Source organism: Limanda limanda, chromosome 9, assembly GCF_963576545.1.
Source record: "Limanda limanda chromosome 9, fLimLim1.1, whole genome shotgun sequence".
In the NCBI taxonomy this organism is placed as follows: Eukaryota; Metazoa; Chordata; class Actinopteri; order Pleuronectiformes; family Pleuronectidae; genus Limanda; species Limanda limanda.
The window spans coordinates 5,732,758-5,754,615 of NC_083644.1; the positions used below are offsets into that span (position 1 = coordinate 5,732,758).

The window sequence follows — 21,858 nt, forward strand, 5'->3', positions numbered from 1 at the left end:
TTGTGTTTATAATGCATACATTTTGTACTGACTCTTACCTGAAACACAATTAAACTCTACATATTTGACCCAAGGCCTGAATATATTTTGATATGTTATATTTAATACTTTTGTTAATATTGTTAATAAAGATTTTGCTGTAAATTTTCTTTTTTTGTGGAAATATGTGATTTATTTTCCATTCTTTACAAATAACATTTTATTTCATCTTCTTTTACATGTAACCTTCCTCGGGAAAATGAGGGATAATTATCCAGTATTACACAAAAATGCAAAGATTAGAGAAGAATCAATTTATAGAAATAAGTAAACAAGTACAACAATTCAAATATCAGTATAATATCAGTCACGGGATTAAGGAACTTTTACCTGTGATACTTAGAACAAAATGTTTATAAAACACAATGTCAATAAGTAATTATCATTGCACTAAATGTCTTCCTCAACAATAAAGTGAATAGATAAACTGAAGACAGAATGTGACAGCGTATGGAGTTTTAACTCGATACAGTCAGATGTGGCTGTAGTTATGCTTCCTCTTGACTTGGACCTTCTCTGTCAGATGCTTGTGGACCACGACCTTCCTCTGGGATCCAGACACTGGAACCAGAGAGACAGACACAGGATTTACAAACTTTTATCATATTCTCTGTAAATATCAAAGGTGAAAAACACTAGGTTGGACTTTTTATTTGACCAAAAGCTTATTTAGTTATATTTAGGGTTGCAAAGGGGCGGAAAGTTTCCGGTAAATTTCCGGAAACTTTCCGGAAACTTTCCACGGGAATATTAAGCTCGGGAATTTTGGGAATTTTGAAAAAAACTAAAACTATGCAAATTAAGGGTGAGCAATAAAAACATCATTCAAAACTCTATTTTATGTATTTTATGCATGTATGGAATGCAGCACACGCTACATGTTGAGTTTCAACCCTCCACTGTGCATTCTTCCATCACATGCACAGATAACTCCCAGCATGCTTCACTCTACAGCAGGGCTATTGAGGCCTGCTGTAGAGTGAAGGACTAGTCAGGTAAGTTTCAATGATATTACTGGAGAAAATATATTAGCATGCTGATTGAGGATGGTTCATCTGATCATCTAGCCTATTTCCATTCATTTATCCATCAATTTTAAAATATGTTTACAGATGATTCCAATTGTTTGGCTAACTATTTATATCTCTGGCATTGCATTAGTGTTTTTTACAAACTTTTTTCTCATCTTATTCTACAGAACAATGCCACGTGCACTATCTCATGTGTGTAGGCATTTCACCCCATCCAATGTAGAAGGAAAGGCTGTGTACGTTTGCAAATACTGTGCAAAGACCTATGTTAAGAATGACACAACGATGCAGAAGCATATAGTCAAGTGCCCAAAGTTTCCTCAGGGCTCAAATCAGCCTATGACACAACAAAATGTTTGTATTTATGTCTGTATATGACAAGGTAAATACAGTTAGTATAAATTACCCACAACATTTCCAGTTTATTCCCGTTAATTCCCGTTAATTCCCGTTAATTCCCGTTAATTCCCGTTAATTCCCATGGAAAGTTTCCCACTTTGAAAATTCCCGGAATTTTGCAACCCTAGTTATATTTCTGAGCATCTCCTGTAAAAGGATTTTGTTGGAGGTAGTGTAACTGAAGAAGATTCCCACCTTTCGGCTTGACACACTCGTCCCTGTGTCTGGCCTTCCATGCCTTCAGTTTACAGTCCTGCGAGCAGAAGGAAACCTTGTGGCAGCTGAAACAAGACGTCAGCGTCACGGACGCAGAGCGACCGCAGTCATAGCAGAACTTAAACAAGGGAATCCTGGAAAGGAAATTCACACAAATAGAGTTGGAAACAGTTATTTTTAATGACCATTTTGTTAGAAAAAGAAACGGGACAATATTAACATGCTTCATTGACATGTACCTGTATTTTTCTACATTGCGTCTGCGACCTTTCCGTCTGAGGCGGGGCTTGTTGGAGGAGCTGGCCCCAGGCTCTGTGTACACAAACCTCTCTATGTTACTGTTTCCTGTTAGTTCACATCAACACAGTGATACACAGAGTGTTATTTACAGGCACACTTCAAAAACATCATGATAGCACCCTGACCATTTAGTCTGAGCTGCTGCTCTCTCTCTAGAGCCTCCTTCTCCCTCTGGACAGCCGTCTGTCTCAGCAGATTTCCCATCATGCTCAGGAGCTGGTGCCGTTTGTTGAATGTCTCCCTCTCCCGATGTGTCAGAGTGAGATAGGGAGTGTGGGCAATACGCCCGTCCTGGATAGGAACATTTAACGCACAGACAAGATGTTCAGATTCAGAAATAAGTCATAGAAACAAAACAATTCTCAGGGCTTGTTTACTTAATCCAGTTTGTTGACAGAGTGTCAGAGAAGAGGTGCTTCAACTCCATCAGTGATGCAACAATATGGATATTTGTCGATTTAATATCTTACAGTAAAAATCAGAACTCACTACAGCCTCAACAAGCACAGAGACACTGGATCAGCACCACTGACACAAAATAAACATCAAAATAATCACAAAAGTAGGACTAATGCAGGAGTTATTGTATTGAGGTGTATTGGACTGCACATAACACAATATAGTGGTGACTCTTTGAATCACCTACACAGCGTTCTTACAGAAGGTGCGTTACCTGGTGAAAGGAGTTGTATGCAAAGTCCACTGCGGTTCCCTCGACGCCACCCACCATGATCGGCATCAGGAAGTCAGCACCAGCCTGAACTAACATGTCCAGCTGCGGCAGACACACACACACACACACACACACACACACACACACACACACACACACACACACACACACACGAACACACACACACACACACACACACACACACACACACACACACACACACACACACACAGGACTGAATGACTCAAAACAGCTTAGTGCGCAGTGATCTGTGTTGTTTTCAAATGTAACATGTGAAACTGAGTCTCACTTTCTCAATTAATTATAGTCATATTGGAAAACAGGTGAGAAGATAAACACAGACTCAAAAGTAAACAACAACAAATATTTAGACAAATGTCACCGTACCAAAGTTCATTCTGCTGATAAATGTACATTTTTAAATAAACCTTTATGCACTTTTTGGTGTAGGGCAGCCATTCCCAAACTTAAGAATATATTTGAAAACTGAAAAATGTGTGCGGCCCACCCACACCTTTAAATCACAACTATATGATCCACACACAGGACTAGAATCACACATATCACAAATTTTATAGCAAAAATAATTGTATATGAATGCAGGCATATGCAGTGCAAATCCAATAACATCCACATTGAAGCGTAACGATTTGCAAGGCAACCAATGTAAAAAAAAACAGTAAGTGCAAATAGGGTTAGGGTTAAAAATATGTTCTTACTGTTTGTATAACAGAGCATGACAACGATAACACATTTGAGGCGTAACCAGATATACATAAGGTGTTTCAGTGTTAATGTGACGGTCAGCAAATAAAACTACACCTGCTGTATAGGTCAAATAAAATGTGGAATTTAAATCTCATGTCTTTGTTTCCTGTGATGACAACTTTTTTTTAATCAATCTTTAATGTTTGGTGGTATTAAACACTTACTTACAAATCTGAAACTTGTTTATCTATTTATTTTCTGATGACCTCTCACGGCCCACCAGGGGGATACCATTTTGTGTGTTTGTGTATTGTGTGTTTGTGTGTTACCAGTTGGAGTCTGTCGTCCCTCCAGTGGTAGTTGATGTTGGCGACGGCACAGAGGGCGCTGCCCACCTCTCGGCCCAGAGGGAGGTTCGGATCTGCGCCTCCTCTCAACAGCTCCTTCACCGCCTAACAACAGTCAAAGACAGAGTTAGCTATTGTGCATGTTTGTAAAGTGTGTGTGTGTGTGTGTGTGTGTGTGTCTGTGTGTGGTATCCACCTGTTTATTGCCACTTGCTATAGCCAGAGAGAGAGGGGAGTGTCCACTCCAGAGGAGGTGTGTGCTGGCTCTGTGTGAGAGCAGGAGGGCCACGACCTTACCGGCATCCTGAGAAACAACAATCAAACACACACAGGTTCTTTAAATGGAACATGAACACACTGTGAGTGGACTGTGTGATATTTGTGATCTGCCTCACACTAAACCTCCTGCTGCTCTCATCTTATGGAGAGGCAACAGCAGAGTTGTGTATTATTATTTGTACATCATACTGCAGACCTGACCCGTCTTTGTGTCGTGTGAGTGAGGTGATGTTGTGAGTGTGTGGTTGTGAGTGTGTGCACACTCAGTACTGACCTGGTCGTCACTGACTCTCTGACAGGCCACGTGCAGAGCGGTTCTGCCTCCTCCGTTCCGACGTGGCTGCTCGTCAGCGCTCAGTGTTTCCTGAGACTTCTGGAAAGTCCGAAAAGAACGAGAATGAAAACAAATTCTTCTGAGCTCATCAATCAGCTTCAATAAATTCTGTTATGAGGCGTGACAGGAGACACGCACCTTATCTGGTTCGTAGATGTCGTCCTGGTCACACGCCTGTGCGTCCGGGTCGGTGATGGCACAGAACAGCATCTCTGTGATCCGGAGACCTGCCCCCCCCGGCAGGGCTGCAGCCACGTGCAGCGGGTAAAGGCCTTTCCTCTACAACAAGGATGAGAGGTCGAGGGGAATTGGATGTTTTATGGATTGTCTTTGTTTACAGGTTGTGACATCACACAAATGCGGTTTGTCTTTGGCTCAACCTGCCATAAATAAACACTTCCTTTAGAGGAGGGGGATTATGAATTCCCTACCTGAGGTAGAAGGGGAATGTCAGTACGAGCGCCACCCAGCAGCAGCCTCCGGACGCCGTCAATGTCGGACGCCATGATGGCTAAGAAGAGGACAGGCATGGGGACCCTGGAGAGGTTGGGGTCGGCCCCCCGCTCCAACAGAATCTTCAGGGTTTCCAATCGAGCATTGTTTCTGCTCAGGCGGACACACAACATGTTAAACTTACACAGAGACACACGCAAAGTATAATCGGAACAGAACAGCGCAGAGGAAGAGAGAGAACTGACTCAATTGTCATGGCAGCCATTTTGTGTTCAGTCTCCTCTGTGTCCTGGAGGGTCGTGGTGCTGCTGACGGAGCAGGAAGTGTCGTCCTGCAACAAACACACAAGATGACCACCTGTTACTCCTGTAGATTTTTATAAATTTGTATGTTTCTCTGTTTGTTCCTAAGCAAGGTTTCATTAAAACCACAGGATGGGTTAATCATGACACTCAATGGAACGTTGATACACAACAGGAGGTGAAAATAAGACATTTTTAACATTTACATTTTCACTGATTTCTGAAGCAATTCATGGATCTTGGTGAAAAACAATCGGGAACACGTAGAAAACTAGAATACCCGAACTTCTCCTGCTGAATCAGCTCGACTGAATCTCCTCTCCAACTCTGGGACGAGCTCAATGGGATGTGAGATGTGGGCGGTTGGTTCTTCTGCCGTCCTGAAAAGACACCACAACTAATTAAATTCACACATCAAATGAAACTGAAAACAAATATATAAAGGCAACATTTTCATGACTATTATCATTTTGGTTTCTCTTAATTATTATCCAAAAAGACATGGAATATATGAATACACAGTTTCTGCAGAATAAAGTGTGTCCTACCGGTGTGAGTGCTGGCTCAGGGTTGTGTTAGAGGTCTGGGGTCTGCTGTGAAGTGGGTCCCTGGTAAAGTCCACTTGGCTGATCTGGGAACTGCTCCCACATGAAGATGAGAGTTTTGTTTCAGATCGACTGACTCTCCTCTCCAACTCGGGGACGAGCTCACTGGGATGTGAGATGTGGTCGGTTGGTTCTTCGGACGTCCTGAAAAGAAACAACAACAAATTAAATTCACACATCAAATGAATATTAGATGCAACATTTTCATGACTATTATCATTTTGCTTTCTCTTAATTATTAGCCAAAAAGACATGGAATATATTAATATACAGTTTCTGCAGAATAATGTGTCAGAGCAGTGTTGATAGTGACACTCCTACCGATCCGAGTGCTGGCTCAGGGTTGTGTTAGAGGTCTGGGGTCTGCTGTGAAGTGGGTCCCTGGTAAAGTCCACTTGGCTGATCTGGGAACTGCTCCCACATGAAGATGAGAGTTTTGTTTCAGATCGACTGACTCTCCTCTCCAACTCGGGGACGAGCTCACTGGGATGTGAGATGTGGTCGGTTGGTTTTTCGGCCGTCCTGAAAAGAAACAACAACAAATTAAATTCACACATCAAATGAATATATAAATGCAACATTTTCATGACTATTATCATTTTGCTTTCTCTTAATTATTAGCCAAAAAGACATGGAATATGTTAATATACAGTTTCTGCAGAATAATGTGTCAGAGCAGTGTTGATAGCGACACTCCTACCGATCCGAGTGCTGGCTCAGGGTTGTGTTAGAGGTCTGGGGTCTGCTGTGTGGGGCCCTGGTGAAGTCCACATGGCTGATCCGGGAACTGCTCCCACATGAAGATGATTTCTTTAGAACCTGACAACACATCGGACAATGCAAAGAGTTTTGTTTCAGTTTGTTTTCAGTGCAAGACACAAATTTGAACTACAGATTATGAGAAAACAGGAAAAGGGATAAAGTTCTTACTTGGGTTTGAGGAGATTCCAACATGGTGGTGTTCAGAGAGTGGAAAGGGTAGAAGAGGACAAGACACACGGCGAGGGCAGACATCCCTTCACAGTTCAGCTTGTCTATATGAACGCCTCTGTTCAACAACAGGCAGATCACATCATGGCGGTTGTTTATCTGGCAGACACACAGAACAGTAGTCAGGGACACTCTGAATTTTACGCCAACAAATATCACTAAAGTTACAGAGAACAACAAGAGGAGAGGGAATGAGAAGCTGAAACATTCTCCCTATTCCAAGTCAGTGTACCAACTGATCTTGAAGCTACTATTCTAAGTTGCATAGAGTTGATTTAACAAACAAAAGGCTAAACAATGAATAGAGTCTTACTGTGGCGGCGATCAGTGCAGTGTTGTCCTGTGAATCTGCGACATCGGGGTAAACCGTCCGACGCTTGAGGATCTGAGCGACAGCCGCCAGCTCCCCCCGTGAGGCGTGTCGGATCAGCTGCTCGGAGGACACCTCCAGAATCCCTTTGGGACCGAAACCGTCCCTGTTCATGGAGAGGACGGCAGCCACGTCCCAGGACACGTGTTCAGCCAGTCGTCTGAGAAACACACATGGAAACCTACATGTTAGACACTTTCAGTCACGTTTGCAGTCACTTCTACAAGATGTGTGGCTCCTCCCACTACTCCAACCAGCACTTTTAAGTTATAACACATGTCTGACCTGTGTTTGTGTATGTTCTCCTGCAGGCGGACGTGAAATGACAAATTGGCGTATGGGTCTCGTTTATAGCCCAGGTACGGATTCATCTCCGGCTCCCACAGTTTGCCAAAAAATTGCTGATCCAGCATTTTTCTCCGGCGTGGAGGCAGAGGCAGAAGATCTCCGTTGGTGCAAAACCTCTCGATGCCGGGGGGGTAGATACAGTCCTCATCCACGAGCAGCAGGTCTCTGTCTGCTTGAGTCTGATGAGAACAGGGGGTCCAGTTCATTTGCTTTCAATTAAGTCACAAATATCATGTAATTACTCATCGTAGGAGAAGTTTACCTTCGGGAAATCGAGAATGGGCGGCTGATAAAGACAAGAGAGAAGCACAGGGGTCAGTTCAGAATCGTTTTTGTAATTGTGTAAATATTTAATTCAACACATTTGATTTAAAAACACAAATCTACGGTCAGATGAGGGGTTTGACAACTTCCAGCCTGGACCCTGACATTGTATTAAAATCAGTAAAACTTGATTCTTGCAGCCAAATACTTCATGCAGATGTTTCAGCGGGAACACAGTACCTGAGTCAGGGAATCTGGGGTGGCAGCTGGGTCCATGAGGGCAGCATACTCAGGAAAGTTCTTGAGACTAAAGCCCTCCTCTAAAGGGGAGCAGAACCTCAGGAGGAGCGGCCCGACCCACAGTCCCACATTCTGACAACCATCAGAATAGGTCACCACCCCCGGACCCAGCCTGTGGTCCATGTGGAACAAACCCTGAGGAGGGGGAGAGGGTGTTTACTATGAGCTGGTATTTGAATCCACAAGGTCATCATCCACGCAACCAGTCTACCTGAAATGTGGCTCCGTTAAGAAACACTTGGTGTCCGTATCCTTCCCGCCGGTTGAGGTAGAACTTGCCAGTGAACTTCTGTCCCATGGGCCAGCAGTATTGTCCGTTCCCATGTCGGTAGTCTTTGTAGTAAAAGCCCTCGTGGTACTACACAGAGGAGCAGACAGCTTCAGGTACTGCAGGAGGCCGCTAAAGTGTACTTTACTTGAATATAATTGAATATATTTTATTATACTTACTAGTGTCATGTGTTATACTAGATTAAGATGACCTCACAAGCTACCCAGCAGTATAACAAGTCATCAAGTAGTGGAAAGTACAAGGAGCCTTTACAGGTATTGTACTTTGAGGTACTTGTACTTAACTTGAGTATTTATATCACGATAATCCATGTCCAAGACTAGTCCATTTCCCCGGATAAGATTTATTCGTTATTTGCCACTATAAACACACTCTGACCTCCTTGAGCTTTTATTTTGTTACTACTTCCTGTAACCGGCATTTGAATTTGCATATTAGTTAAATATTTTGTTTCACACGAAACATTTAGATTTAACATTTAGATTTAGATTTAACATTTAGATTAAACATTTAGATTTAGATTCAGATTTAACATTTAGATTTAAATTTAACATTAAGATTTAAATTTAACATTTAGATTTAACATTTAAATTTAAATTTAAATTTAAATTTAACATTTAGATTTAGATTTAACATTTAGATTTAGATTTAAATTTAACATTTAGATTTAAATTTAAGATTTAGATTTAGCATTTAGATTTAACATTTAACATTTAACATTTAAGTGTAACATTTAACATTTGGATTTAAATATTTAAAATATCTCTTAGTTCACAAATGTGTTGTTAATCTGCAAAAACCATCTTCACACCAGTTTTTTAAACATGGTTTGAAGCTAAATGTGACAAAATGTTGCTGTTATTTTCAGCGTGAGCTGCCTGACAAACGGCAGCCCATAGTCATCAAGTAGTGGAAAGTACAAGGAGCATTTCCGGGTATTGTAGTTTGAGGTACTTGTACTTAACTTGACTATTTCAAATTCATGTTACCACATTTTATCTTGTATGTTTTAACCTTTAATATACATCTGTATATTTATAAATACTGCAATTTTAATTCCCTGGTCAGAGTCGGTTGTGACTTGATTAAAAACAATGGAGTCTCCTCCTGAATGTGAATATTTACCTCTGATTAATATGAAGTTAAACATCTCGTACCTCTCCGTTGACAAAGGTGTATTTTCCTCTTCCGTGTTTCAAGCCGTCCAGAAACTGTCCCTCGTATCTGGAGCCGTCGCTTCCCTCCTGGACCCCGAGGACGAGCCGCTCCTGGTCCTGGTCCTGGACCCCGAGGACCAGCCGCTCCTGGTCCTGGTCCTGGACCCAGAGGACGAGCCGCTCCTGGTCCTGGTCCTGGTCCCAGGGGGGAGCTGCTTGGTGGTCAGCTGTGTGTCCTCCTGACTCCGGCTTCTCACCTCCACCTGCTCCTTCTCCTCCTCCTCCTCCTCCTGCTCCTTCTCCTCCTCCTCCTCCTTCTCCTCCTCCTCCTCCTCCTCCTCGTGACTCCGGCTTCTCACCTGCACCTCCTTCTGCTCCTTCTCCTCCTCCTCCTCCTTCTCCTCCTCCTCCTCCTCCTCCTCCTCCTCCTCCTCCTCCTCCTCCTCCTGCTCCTCCTGACCCCGGCTTCTCACCTCCACCTCCTCCTCCTCCTTTTCCTCCTCCTCTTCCTCCTCCACCTCCTCCTCCTCCCCGGGCTCCTCCTGCTCCTCCTGCCGCCTGGCGAACACCTTTCCTGCTCCTCGACGACATGTCACCCGGAGCGAGTCTCTGGAAACAACTAAAGTCCGAGGAGAAAAGTTTCCAACATCTCCATCTGATTTGTTTTCTAACGCTTAAAGTCTCCCCGGTGGTTGTCATGGAAACCCCTCACGCATGCGCCCAGTGGAAACTTTTAAGTAACTAGAAATACATCACCTATTTCAATATAACAGCAAGAGAAGGAGAAGACCAAAGACAGGACTAATAACAGAGCAACACACAACTTAGAAACACAAAGTGTAGACATGAAATAATAATTATGTAATAATGTAGTTCCTAAAAGTAAAAATGTGGAATATGGCCACTAAATGCAAAATGGCAGGCTTTCTGTTGCGTTGTTCATAATGCCCCTTGAGACTTTTTTGTTTGTCTGGTCATGATAGACCTGGGCTACGATTTTTGTGAAGAACGGTCTATGTGAACACGTTCCAGGGGGCGCTGTTGAGCCATTTTGCCACGCCCATTTAAAATTACTCCACAATACGTAAATTTTCTGAAAACTTTGGTAAGAATTTGAGCATGTTAAAGCCCTCAAAAAGCCATTTCATTTGCCTGAAAACATAAATAATCCTTACAATTTCAATAGGGCTTCCCACTGTTGTGTGCTCGGGCCCCAGATAGATCTGCTCAGGCCTGGACTCTAATCATGAGACAGCAGTTTGGTGGTGATGGGACAATGCACAGCGGAGTTATGACAACATCGTCTCCTTTGGCGAAGGATGACGGTTTGAGGAAATGTCCCAATTCTGAAAGAGAGAAAGACGTCACCTTTGCAATACATAAAGATTCCTTTGATCTTTGATCTTTGACCCCTGACACTGTCACTGCAGGAGTGGAGTTGTTTGTTGACGGCTCAGAATCAAAGGATTCATGGTCCATGTTTGTCCGAGATACAGAACATCGTGTTTTGATGGCGTAATCAAACTTTGACGCCTAGCCACGGTCAAACTGTGTGAAAAATCGAGCTTTGAGGTAGTTCGTATCTCCATCTTATTGTGATGACACAAGTACCTCAAAGTAAAAATGTGGAATATTATTATAATATTATTAACTTCTCTGGGGCCACATCTTCAAATGTGAAGACTCTTCCGTGACATTAAACTCTCAGGGGTGACTGTTATTAATTATTTAGATATGCAGTATGTTGTGTTATATTATATAAATAATCAAACTATGTTTCTGCTTTGCTGACTGTCAAAAGAAGAGGAAAGAGACAGTAAGTCACCTTGTTAAAGGTAAGTGCTCCTCCATGTAGGATCACTGGAGCATGACCACCTGTGTGTTTGTGTTACCTGAAACTGTTTTCCTGACTCTTAGTTCTCTGTAATTCTCCCTTTGTTATTATGGGAAGACAGTTTTCATCACAGCTTCATCAGAGACGTGTCAAAACTTAAAGATATTTCTCCTTTCAAGTGCCGTTAGTTCTTAAGTTCTTTATTACTTCATGTATTTATAATTTTAGACAACAATATTGGTTCTGCAGCATTGACAAACAGCATATTCCTGAGACCCGACCTTAACAACCCTTATTTTAATGGAAATTAGCCGGAAAAGCTTCAAGGAGTCTGGGGGGAAAAAAGTGTAAAAAACAGTTTAGTCAAAGGAATAAAGGAAATCCACTATAATTCCCTTAATTCAGAGGTTCCAAGTAGGACACCCTCTGAGAATGTAATTATTCCTGGGACCCCCTTATGGGCCTGCATATTTGTAAAGAAGTGTCAATGTGTTGTTTAAAGACTTTACACACTTAAATGCATCATATTCTATTAACAGTGTCCATGTTTTCTCCACAATCTAACTTCAAAACTCATGCACACTGAAGTCGGAGCTGCGACTGCACAACTCGGGGAATGGGACCTTCAGAGACAGCTCAACATTATACTATAGAAACAAGCAAAGCTACAGAAATGATTTTTAACTCCATCTCAGTGCAAAAAGAAGATTAACTGAAACTCTGACTCGTTTTGAACAACTTCATCCTTTTATTAGTCAGTCATTCAAAACAACAACAACAACATAAAGATTCTATGTTAAAGACACTCTTGAAAATTATATTAAGTGTTTATAAACAGCAGGGACTGAAAAGGTCAAAGTGGTGGAGCAGGGACTCAGTGCTTACGTACAGTATTTACATCAGCTTCATGCTTCTTTCCTCCAAATTCATTCGGTTTCTGAGAGTTGCTCTTTAACATGAAACATTACAGGCAGGTTTATCAAAGGACAAAGGCAAAACACAGAGAGGCGAGTTAGACCATCTCAGAAGTTCTCAGTAGGAAGAGAAAAAGTCCATTTTAATAAGGCCAATGTGCACATGGCTGAGTTTCATAGTCAGACCATATTCTTCTGGCCAAAGGTCTTGGATTGAGAATCTGTTCCACACCTATTGTTAATGTGCACTTGGTTTTTAAACGAGTATGAAAACATAAAGATGAGTATTAAGGTTAAATTCCCTTCAGCCTTCCATTCAGGAAGTAGATTTGAGTGCAGTGTGCAGAGAGACATGAGACGCAGGGATGTGAGGGGGGGGGGGGTCTCAGGCATTGTTCCGCTCTTCTACTGTGAAAGTCTCCATTGGACGTTTGCTCAGGGCCTTGATGTCGTCCAGGAGACCGGTGGGGGTCAAAATGTGGGAGGACCCTGGAATCAAAGTATAAAGAAATATTAGGCTCAATCAGTGTGTTCATGTGGAAAGACTAAATATGGGAGTCCCCAAATCATAACCAACCAGCAACCAAACCAATTTAGCACAAGGTGTAAAATTAAAAAAATACACAAATACCTAATTTGAGGTAGTTTAACCCCTAATCTATGGAATCAACACACTCACCTATGATGACCTCGCAGGACTTGACGGACTGGGTGACCTCGTAGGCAGAACGCATCTCTGAGAAGCTCATGCCCCCGATAATGAAGATGATGAGGCGGGAGCCAGACCGCCGCTCGTCCTGAGAGCTGGTCTTGGGCTTCTGACGGGCGCTGAGGGGCATTTAGAAATATTAAAACATAAATATGCATCCTGGAAGAAAGTAAAATGGGAAAAATATCCCTGGATATCGAACATAGACCCGGAAACATCAAACTATCAACAAAAACACCACATCACAAAACAGGAGATGAATACAGTTGAACAAATGACCACTGGAGGGCGCTAGATTATAGCACATGACTCAAACGTGTCCCTGGGATTGTTTTGTCAGAGGAAAGTGAGAAAACTGATTTCCTGATAGGTTTGATTTATTGTCAGTTAAAATAAATAAGAAGATAACTGGAACGTGCAACACTGTGAAACAAGGAAAGTGTTGGTGATAAGTAATTGGGATCAAATGTCAAAAAGTCTGATCAGAGCATCTCTCGCAGAGAAACTAAGTGACCCAGTTCTCGTGCGATGACTCATACAAAACCCACCTGACAGCTCCGGAGCCGTTCCAGGCAGCAGGAGACTCGGACTGGTGGGGCCACTCTCTGGTGTCCAGCTTGTTCTCCACAGCATCCTGAGAAGTCAAGGATCATCAACTTATCATCTGCATAAATTAAGTCCCACAGAGACAAAAATCTTCTTGAGCTCTGATTTAGTTCGACATTTTGTGAGGTATCTTTCTTTCTAACCAGCAATTTAAAAACAAGTTTGAAACCTGGATTTTTTTATCTGACGGTCCTGAAACTTTCCTTCTGTTTGAGTTTGACCTTTTCTTTTTCCCCAACATAAAACCTGTAGTCTGTGAAAACTACTTAAAACCTTACCTTTCCAGTGAATAGAGCTAATTAGCAGGGAAACAAGTGTGATTTTGTCGTCAGTAGTTCGTCAGTAGTATGTGAACAAAACAACTTCACATGGAGAGAAACAATCTGATGTCTCCAAAACTTTCCCTCTAGGCTCCCGCTCAACAAAGACTAGTCTGTTTCCTGCTGCAGGAGGAAACTGGATCCTGCAGTGAACAGAAAACCTTGTTGTATTCACCTCTTTTACAGAACACATATAATGCTTCAGCGATATAAGCACTTAAGAATCAGTAGAGGGAGTTGATGAAACAGAGGGACGCTCCCGAGGGGTCAACACTCAAATCCCACAGGGGGGCTGGAGTAGCATGGTGACCTAGATTGAGCTGCACCCTACATCCTTTAAATCACCACCTCCTACCTGAACGCAAACCTTCAAGTTATGCCGTTTACATTATTCTCATACCTACAGTCATGCATTAGTTTTGACACAAGAGTTTGGGATAAAAGTATAAATGCTGACACCTGACTGAATATAAGAATAAATTGTACAGTGAAATAATCCCCCCTCACTGACCTCCATCACATCTTTTATGACAGGGGTCCATCTGGAAAGGTTGTACGTCTGATCCTGGGAACGATCGCGCCTGGATGGTTTTTGAGAGATAAGACTCTGCTGCAAACAAAAATACGTATGACAAACAATAAGTGGGATTCAGGCACCGACGAGAGAATTGAAAAGACGAACAAAACGAGAACAGGATGAAACGCAAGATAAAGAACTCGTCCACGATCGGTCGACCTTCTCGTCTGTTCCACGTACCGATCCGATGATGAGGACGCCCAGTTCTTTCCAGTTCAGGATAAATTCTCGTTCATCCTCGATCTTGACATGTTGGATGAGTTTGTTCAAGTTCTCTTCTGATGTTCCTGTTTACACACAAACAAACAAACAATCAGGGTCTTAGTGTCTAATAATGTATAATAATGTACGACTACAAAGCAAGGAACTACTTTACGGACGAAAAGAGACTAATCTGCTGAGTGGAGAGGAAGGTCGTACCCCTTTGGCTGAAGATGTAGAGCAGCACGGCTCGGACCTTCTCGTGGGTGCTGTACGGGTGGAGCAGCACCGGCAGCAGGGTCCTCATCTGATCTTTGACCTTCAGCCCTTCCACGTCCGACCCCAAAGCGAGGTCCTACACAGAGCCAGAACAAGTTTCATCTTTCATTAAGGCTGGGAATACTGGGAATGACCAGTACCAAAATCCCACTCTTTTCCTTTATGACACTTTTTAGGAGCAGAGTTAAGAGTTAAATGTCAAACCCCACTCACTAAAACAACAGTCCACCCACTGACTCGCTCCATCTAGGTTGAGTGGCAAAAATGTTTGGCACTTCCCCCCCCCCAACAAAACATAAACAGGAGCACGGACAGACCTGTTCGGCTTTGCAGAGTTTCTCCACGTTGTTGGAGTATTGTTGCATACACTCCTCGGCCAACTGCAGGTGAACGGCTTGCTATGAATTCAAAAACAATGTGGGAGAAACAGTGTGACCCTTTTAATTTGTATACATATTATTATTGGAGTTTCAAAAGGATTTCCCATAATAGAAAGGTATATATCATATAATTATTATTATGACTTTCAATTCAGTTTTTCTGCTACGACATGCTTTAGTTAAACACACATGAAAACATGGCTTTGCAACTCCACACCCAACCCAACGTGATGATCCCTTAGAGCTATAATTAGAGGTAGAATGCAAAAACGCTGACCAGATAACTTTACGGTAAGAGTAAATGCTTTTTAAGTAGAGTGATGCTTCCTACCTCAGTCATCTGTTTACGGAACGCAGGCATCTTCTTCATCATCTGGGCCAAGTTGTTAATTGTGATCTAGAGAGAAAACGTAATCAAATGTTTGTTCAGGTATTTTAAGTCAAGTATGAAACTCATAGTTCCAATAGACCGAAAAGCACTGTACCTTCCCATCTGGCTGTTTCTTGCTTGCAGCTATTTCCTTTACCATCTTGGGGATTTGTCTGTTGTGAGAGAAACAGAGGGTGAGGGTCGACGTGAGGAAGACAGGACCAGGACACCTCCACCGATCAGACGCTGCTCACACTTACTCTGAGACCTCAGCGATGTGCTTGTGCCTCAGCTTCACCCAGAGCATGTCGTCCTCATTCAGCAGGGCCTGCTTCTCCGAGCCATCTTTGGACTTGAACCTGGCCACAGAGACGACCAGATAATTGGGTTTCAGCTAGAAATGTTATAATCTGAAAGACACATTGACTGATAGGAGCATATTTTGCACGTGTGAATATGGAGAATTCCAGGGAGAAAAGCTTGTATCACTTGTAGGTGTCGTTGGGGACGTTGATGAGGTCGTAGGCCATGGCCTGGTAGGTCAGCTCGTGTAGGATGGGGCTGACGGGGTCAAAACCTCTTTCCACTATCAGCAGCTGGGCCTGAGTCTTTACCTGGTGATAGGGGAAAATACACAAAAAGAAACATTCATTATATTTTTATACTATGTTAATATTATAAAAACCATGGTTACAGCTTTATGACACATGGTGTTTTCCTTGCTTGCTGTGATAATGCTGCCACTGAGCAACAACGTTTTCCTTTTTAAACGTCTGAGGAAGGACAACACTTCTCAAGGTTTAACTGTTAAATTGTCGATGGAGAGAGAACACTGTATCTCGGGTTTCTCATTTGCTCCCTGGTCTAAGACCTTGTTTATACTGCCAACATTCCTCACTCAGCAGGAGTCTCACCTTTTTGCCGTTGTCGTCCAGCTCGTAGTGTCTTTCCAGCTTTTTGTCCACCAGCTCTGCGAGAGTCTTGGCATTCTCCATTTTGCTGTCTCTAGAAATGATATAAACAGTTTATACATGATTTGTCGTTGGTTAAAATAGGTTTAACTGATGCAATGTTACTCTGCCGTCTGGTGAAGCCAAGCATATCAGGTAAAAAGACATTTGATATTTGATGTGATCACTTGCAACCTGAGCCCTGAGCCTGAGCCTCTGCCACAGGAAGATAACACATCCTGATATCCGTTCAAGCTTCTCTCCTGAACCGTGCTTTAGGGGCTGAGGTGTGCTGTAAGCTGAGAAACCAAATCTTCTCTGACATACTTCCTGTATCTGATTCCTGGATACTCGTCCAACGTGGCACAGAGAGAGACGAGCTGGTCTGCGATGGTCTCCAGGGTTTTCTTTTTGTCCTGGCTGTTGGGACTGTAGATGCTTTGGAAAGCTCCCGGATTATCACATGTGAACACCTGAAAAAAACGTTTACTTGTTATTATCGAATCATTATTTTAACAATCTACACACAATCAAATAATAAAGCAGCGTGTGGAACATTTCAATCTTGTGATAATTTTGCTGGCTTCTGATCTAAATGTCTAAATATTTGGAGAAATAAATAAGAACTGTATTATACTTTGAAAAAGATCTCAAAAATATGGAACTAGTTGCTGTTCTCAAGCCACTATATTACAAACATAGCAAAATCATGAGGTCACAGCTTGAAGCAGCCGACGCCCACAAAAATTCACAGAGAACGCTGCAAAATTCTTTCTCTCAATTACAAAGCAACAAGCTTTCAAACAAGGGGATTTTCCTTCAGGTACTAAGTTACCACAACAAAATGCATAAAAAGAGACAAAAGGATGAAGACAAGCTGTCCCCACTCACTTGTGCCTCTTGTGGCATGAAGGACAAGTTGATTTCCTTACAGACTCGTATGTACTTTCCACAGTACAGCTTCATATTGTTGAACAGGTCATCAGGACAGTCTGTCGGACACAGAAACATCACAACCATTGAGCTGAAGTCACTTTCTGTGTCATTGTCTCAGTTATGTTGCTGCTATAGCTGATAGTAGGGACGGGAATCGGAAGGGACCTCCCGATACAATACTATCACGATACTTAGGTGGCGATACGATATGTATTGCGATTCTGTGGGTATTGCAATTCTGTAAGTATTGCGATTCGATATTACGATTTCCTGGGATTTCTTTTGGTTATTTTTTTTTTTTTAAATACTGGACCATGGAAAAATGTTGAATCTTTCCTTCAAATACAACACAGTCAAATTCACTTAGAGCTTTACCAGTTTTATTTCAAATATTAACATTAACTTAATGACTGCCGGGCCAATAGAGAAAATAAATAAAAATGTGCCCTATTATTGTATAGCCCCTGTCAACTGCACACAAACTGACAGATTAAGAAATGTATGCCACTTAGGCTACTTTTAAACAATAAATAAAAGGTTAATTAAATACAATGAATAAAAGTTTACTTAAAATATAAACTTTGAAATAAACAAAAAGTAGGCTATTGTTGTTTGCATGTAGCCGATGCAAAGCTAGTGCTTGGGTATGTTTAGATTCTTGTGCAAAAACAAGAGCTGGTCAACATGCTCTGGGGTGATGTTGCTCCCCCAATATATCCCCCCCGGTATAAACCAATAAATATGTTTTAAAAAAAAAATATATATATATATATATATATATTTTTTTTTTAAATCGATTTGGGAGGCAGCATATCGATTTAAAATAGTCATTAACAAGAATCGCGATTTGTAACTGAATCGATTTTTCCCCCCATCCCTAGCTGATAGGAGTCGATATTTGTTTGTTACTTACAGTCAGTGAAATAAACGTAAGCTGCTTTATACTTGGGTTTGGTTTTGAAGTCCGCGATGAAGGCATCAACACACTAGAAGTCAGAAAGAGAAGGTAGAATGAAACTAGGAAAGAAACACCATCAGAAAGGAAATCAATGTAAAGAAATGAAAACTGGAATCCAAAAGGCTAAATGACCATTACAGGGTTATAATATCAAACCTTAGCAGTGGGTGGCATGAAGTAGATGGCCTTCATTTCTGGAACAGGCTCCCTGATTCTGTACAGGTCCTCCACAACTACATATTTAAAAACAAGATATTTAGTTTAACAGCAGCGACGGAGAAATCCACATACCGACTAAATAATAAACAACTCAACAAAGTGTTTCACTGACTTGTAATTTTTTCTGACATCAGGTCGGACATTTTGCAGCATGACGACAGGAGCTTGGTGGTGAAAGGGTCCAGAATCAAAATCTGGGAAGACGATAAATCAGGAGTCAACAGTCAAATTATGGATCACAAAAATATAACTGACAGGTTATGAAGCAACACATTAAAAGTTCTGGAATTGCAAAAATACAGACATTACAATTCTATTTTTCAAGAATCTGTGGCCAACTGGAATCAATCCCCCAAAAAAATGTATTAAATTTTGGGTTCAGACGCAGGAATTTGTTCCACCTTATTTAACAGAGAGACATTTTCACTGATTTCCCAGTGAATAATTAATAGATCTTGATGGAAACTAAATCTGGCATATTTTGAAGGGACTGATTTCTGATGAGCGTGTGGCACTTGGTTGAATTTAGGGAGACAGTTTGGCCTTTACTGAGAGTCATTGTAGTTGGATCTGGAGCGGGGGGGGGTCGTCTTTCCTTTTGATTAAACTTTAAGAAGTGAGGGCTGTCTTACCTTCCATATATCCGACTTTCTGCTGTCTGCTATAATCGTTTCCTTTATTCCTGTAAGAGACACAGAACATGACTCATGAAAAACAACATGACTCAAACCGGGATGGAAAAATTACTGTGTGTTTATTCAAAAGTAACCAGCTTCTAACCAGACTTTGACTGCCTGAGGATGTGAGGCGTTCAAAATCAGAACAATCTATTAAAATCACTTCTTAAAACACATATTACATATTACGTTCCCAGCCTTTTATTGGATTGCATTACAAATCCCAAGCTGCACTTTATTTTGTCATCGTTTGTGCTTTTTAACAGGTTCCTCTCTCTCTCTCTCCCACACACACACACACAGTGTTCTTCTATTTACTGTTCTAAATGATGGTGTTTTAATAAAACCCAGAAACACTCCACTACACATCCCCCTTAGTGATCATTGATTCTTCTTCTTCTGATGTGTTTGTGGATGGGCTCACTAGTTTCAACCTGTTAAGAGGCGGGTAGAAATTCGCCTATATGCCTCTTTTGAAAGGTAACATTCTGAACTCCGCACCAGAAGTCAGAATCACTCTAAGTGCTACTGGCATTGAGTGATAGTAGTTGGAACACACTGTAGTAGAAGTTTTTTTTTTATTTCCGCCTGAATATTTTCTGGAAAAAGATGTCTGCAGATGACTCTAGCTGGGACTTATGAGCTGGAAAACACAATGGGACCCCAGCATGAAGCCTTGACTAGACCAGGTTCAAGTTTGATAACAATATCACAGAAAATGAATATTTTACACATTTTTCTGAGGGTATGTCTAGGCAGTTTCCATTTGGAGACTCCAAATTACACTTGGTAACCATGGTCACACACTTTCACAGAAAAAGGACATTCAAACACACACACACCTCACAAAGATCATAAAGGACTCACACAGACACACACAGAGTGAAACAGAGGGCCATACACACACATACACAAACACAAACACACACACTTACACACACACTGGTTTTAAAGGAGTGGACCCAGCTGACAGGTCGTTGCTCTCTACATGTTGGTGCTGTAGAGTCACTTCACCCCAACGCCACCGGAAACAACACAAGCTGGTGTGGGTGTGTGTGGGTATGTTAATGTCACCGGAAACAACACAACCTAGTGTAAGGGTGTCTCGGTGTGTCAACGCCACCGGAAACAACACAACCTGGTGTGGGTGTGTGTGGGTATGTCAATGTCACCGGAAACAACACAACCTGGTGGAAGGGTGTCTCGGTGTGTCAATGCCTCCGGAAACAACACAACCTGGTGTGAGTGTGTGTCGGTGTGTGTGTGTCGGTGTGTCAGCGGCACACGGAGCCGTGCAAGGCGGGGCCCCGGGCAACTACACCCGGGCCACAAGAGGAGGACGTGTCGGTGAAACGACAGGACGGTGCTCATTGTGTATTCTGTTGTTGTCACCTCGCTTCACGTAGACACACACACATTTGTAAACTTCCGGTTGTGAAACACAACAAGATCTGGAAGATGACGTTCACTGTGAGAAACGTCCAATGAAATAACACACAGTCCCTTTTAAACCCTTCACGTTATAATAACACAATGTTGCACGCTGCTTCCGCTGAACGTCACAAAGTCTTTCGTTAGACGTGAACTTACTTTTCCAAACTATTTTCTTCAGCCCGTGATCCGAAACCGCCGCCATCTTTCTTTTTCCTCCACTTCCTGTATCCTGTGTCCTCCTCTTCTAACGTCACCCGCGTCATCAAGTGTGCGACGGAGTGTTGTAGTTTCTTTGATTGAGAAACGAATAAGGCAATGAAAAAAAGTTCAAACATGAATTAATTAATGCGATATAAATTAGTTAAAAAATAATAATAAATGCATCAAAATTAGGGCACATAAAATACAAAATACATACCTTAATATAATTAAAGTTTATGGCCAAAAAAATAATTAAATGAAATAACTTACACAAAATCTTCCCAGAAGATCAGAGTAAATACTGTAAAAAGAAATCTATTATGTGTATAAGGTATTTTCACTTTTAATATCTGTTCACTGGTTGGATAGTTATTAAGAGTTTTGAATTTGACTTTAAAAAAAAAAGTTCAGTAGTTTCTGGGGTAATTTTACAATGATGTTAAGAGTTACACCAAATTACTCATCTGTCAACATAAAATAAGTGAAGAATAAAATAAGAAAAAAGCATAAATTTCATTTTAGTAAAAATTAATTATATTTAGTCTTTGTTTTGAGATATATGTTCAGAAGTTCCGCTTGTGATTTTACTTTGTAAGCTATGTCCACATTTCTCACTCTGTATCTCATGACTTATATTTCCAATATTCTAACTTCCCATATTCATAGTAATCTGCAATCATGCGATTCTAGCTTTATATTGGACTGATTTATTATATAACATATATAATATGTTCTCGTATAGTGTGGTTTTATGCATTGTATGTATATGTACAAATCGTCTTTACCACCTTAACCACTTTTTGATTCTTCTGTCTGACGTTACAGTTTTACAGGTTTGTTCTGATCCAGCACCTGCAGAAGTGTT

General features: G+C 41.6%; 2 protein-coding genes across 2 annotated transcripts; both read right to left on the reverse strand.

Annotated features, from left to right (window-relative positions):
• Nucleotides 1-432: 432 nt before the first annotated feature.
• Nucleotides 433-10,019, reverse strand: ankmy1 (ankyrin repeat and MYND domain containing 1). The gene is made up of 22 exons (XM_061078162.1): nucleotides 9,996-10,019; nucleotides 9,429-9,623; nucleotides 8,191-8,337; nucleotides 7,920-8,114; nucleotides 7,353-7,594; nucleotides 7,011-7,227; nucleotides 6,638-6,796; nucleotides 6,408-6,526; nucleotides 6,029-6,229; nucleotides 5,651-5,851; nucleotides 5,383-5,482; nucleotides 5,046-5,131; nucleotides 4,779-4,950; nucleotides 4,486-4,626; nucleotides 4,288-4,377; nucleotides 3,931-4,038; nucleotides 3,717-3,839; nucleotides 2,659-2,760; nucleotides 2,111-2,276; nucleotides 1,925-1,997; nucleotides 1,665-1,819; nucleotides 433-600 (listed from the first exon to the last, which is right to left on the reverse strand). Exons 1-22 carry the CDS (start codon nucleotides 10,017-10,019, stop codon nucleotides 512-514), a joined length of 3,105 nt encoding a protein of 1,034 aa, XP_060934145.1. The 3' UTR covers nucleotides 433-511.
• Nucleotides 10,020-11,987: 1,968 nt separating this feature from the next.
• Nucleotides 11,988-21,018, reverse strand: stxbp3 (syntaxin binding protein 3). The gene is made up of 19 exons (XM_061077590.1): nucleotides 20,949-21,018; nucleotides 19,314-19,363; nucleotides 18,794-18,875; nucleotides 18,619-18,695; nucleotides 18,418-18,490; nucleotides 17,460-17,560; nucleotides 16,896-17,041; nucleotides 16,533-16,623; nucleotides 16,108-16,232; nucleotides 15,879-15,977; nucleotides 15,734-15,791; nucleotides 15,580-15,645; nucleotides 15,186-15,266; nucleotides 14,809-14,944; nucleotides 14,569-14,675; nucleotides 14,323-14,421; nucleotides 13,434-13,519; nucleotides 12,856-13,004; nucleotides 11,988-12,665 (listed from the first exon to the last, which is right to left on the reverse strand). The coding sequence occupies exons 1-19, from the start codon at nucleotides 20,992-20,994 to the stop codon at nucleotides 12,562-12,564; spliced, it is 1,776 nt and encodes a 591-aa protein (XP_060933573.1). The 5' UTR covers nucleotides 20,995-21,018; the 3' UTR covers nucleotides 11,988-12,561.
• Nucleotides 21,019-21,858: the final 840 nt, after the last annotated feature.

Excerpts from the sequence above, each read along its gene's own strand:
- ankmy1 (XM_061078162.1), bottom strand. The coding sequence starts at position 10,019 with ATGTCGTCGAGGAGCAGGAAAGGT. Across the intron at positions 5,852-6,028 it reads CTGAGCCAGCACTCGGATCG|GACGTCCGAAGAACCAACCG; the intron begins GTAGGAGTGTCA and ends GTTTCTTTTCAG. Across the intron at positions 4,039-4,287 it reads AGAGAGTCAGTGACGACCAG|GATGCCGGTAAGGTCGTGGC; the intron begins GTCAGTACTGAG and ends GTTGTTTCTCAG.
- stxbp3 (XM_061077590.1), bottom strand. The coding sequence starts at position 20,994 with ATGGCGGCGGTTTCGGATCACGGGCTGAAGAAAATAGTTTGGAAAA. Across the intron at positions 18,696-18,793 it reads GATGTCAGAAAAAATTACAA|TTGTGGAGGACCTGTACAGA; the intron begins GTCAGTGAAACA and ends TTAAATATGTAG. Across the intron at positions 17,561-18,417 it reads TTACGTTTATTTCACTGACT|ACTGTCCTGATGACCTGTTC; the intron begins GTAAGTAACAAA and ends TGTGTCCGACAG.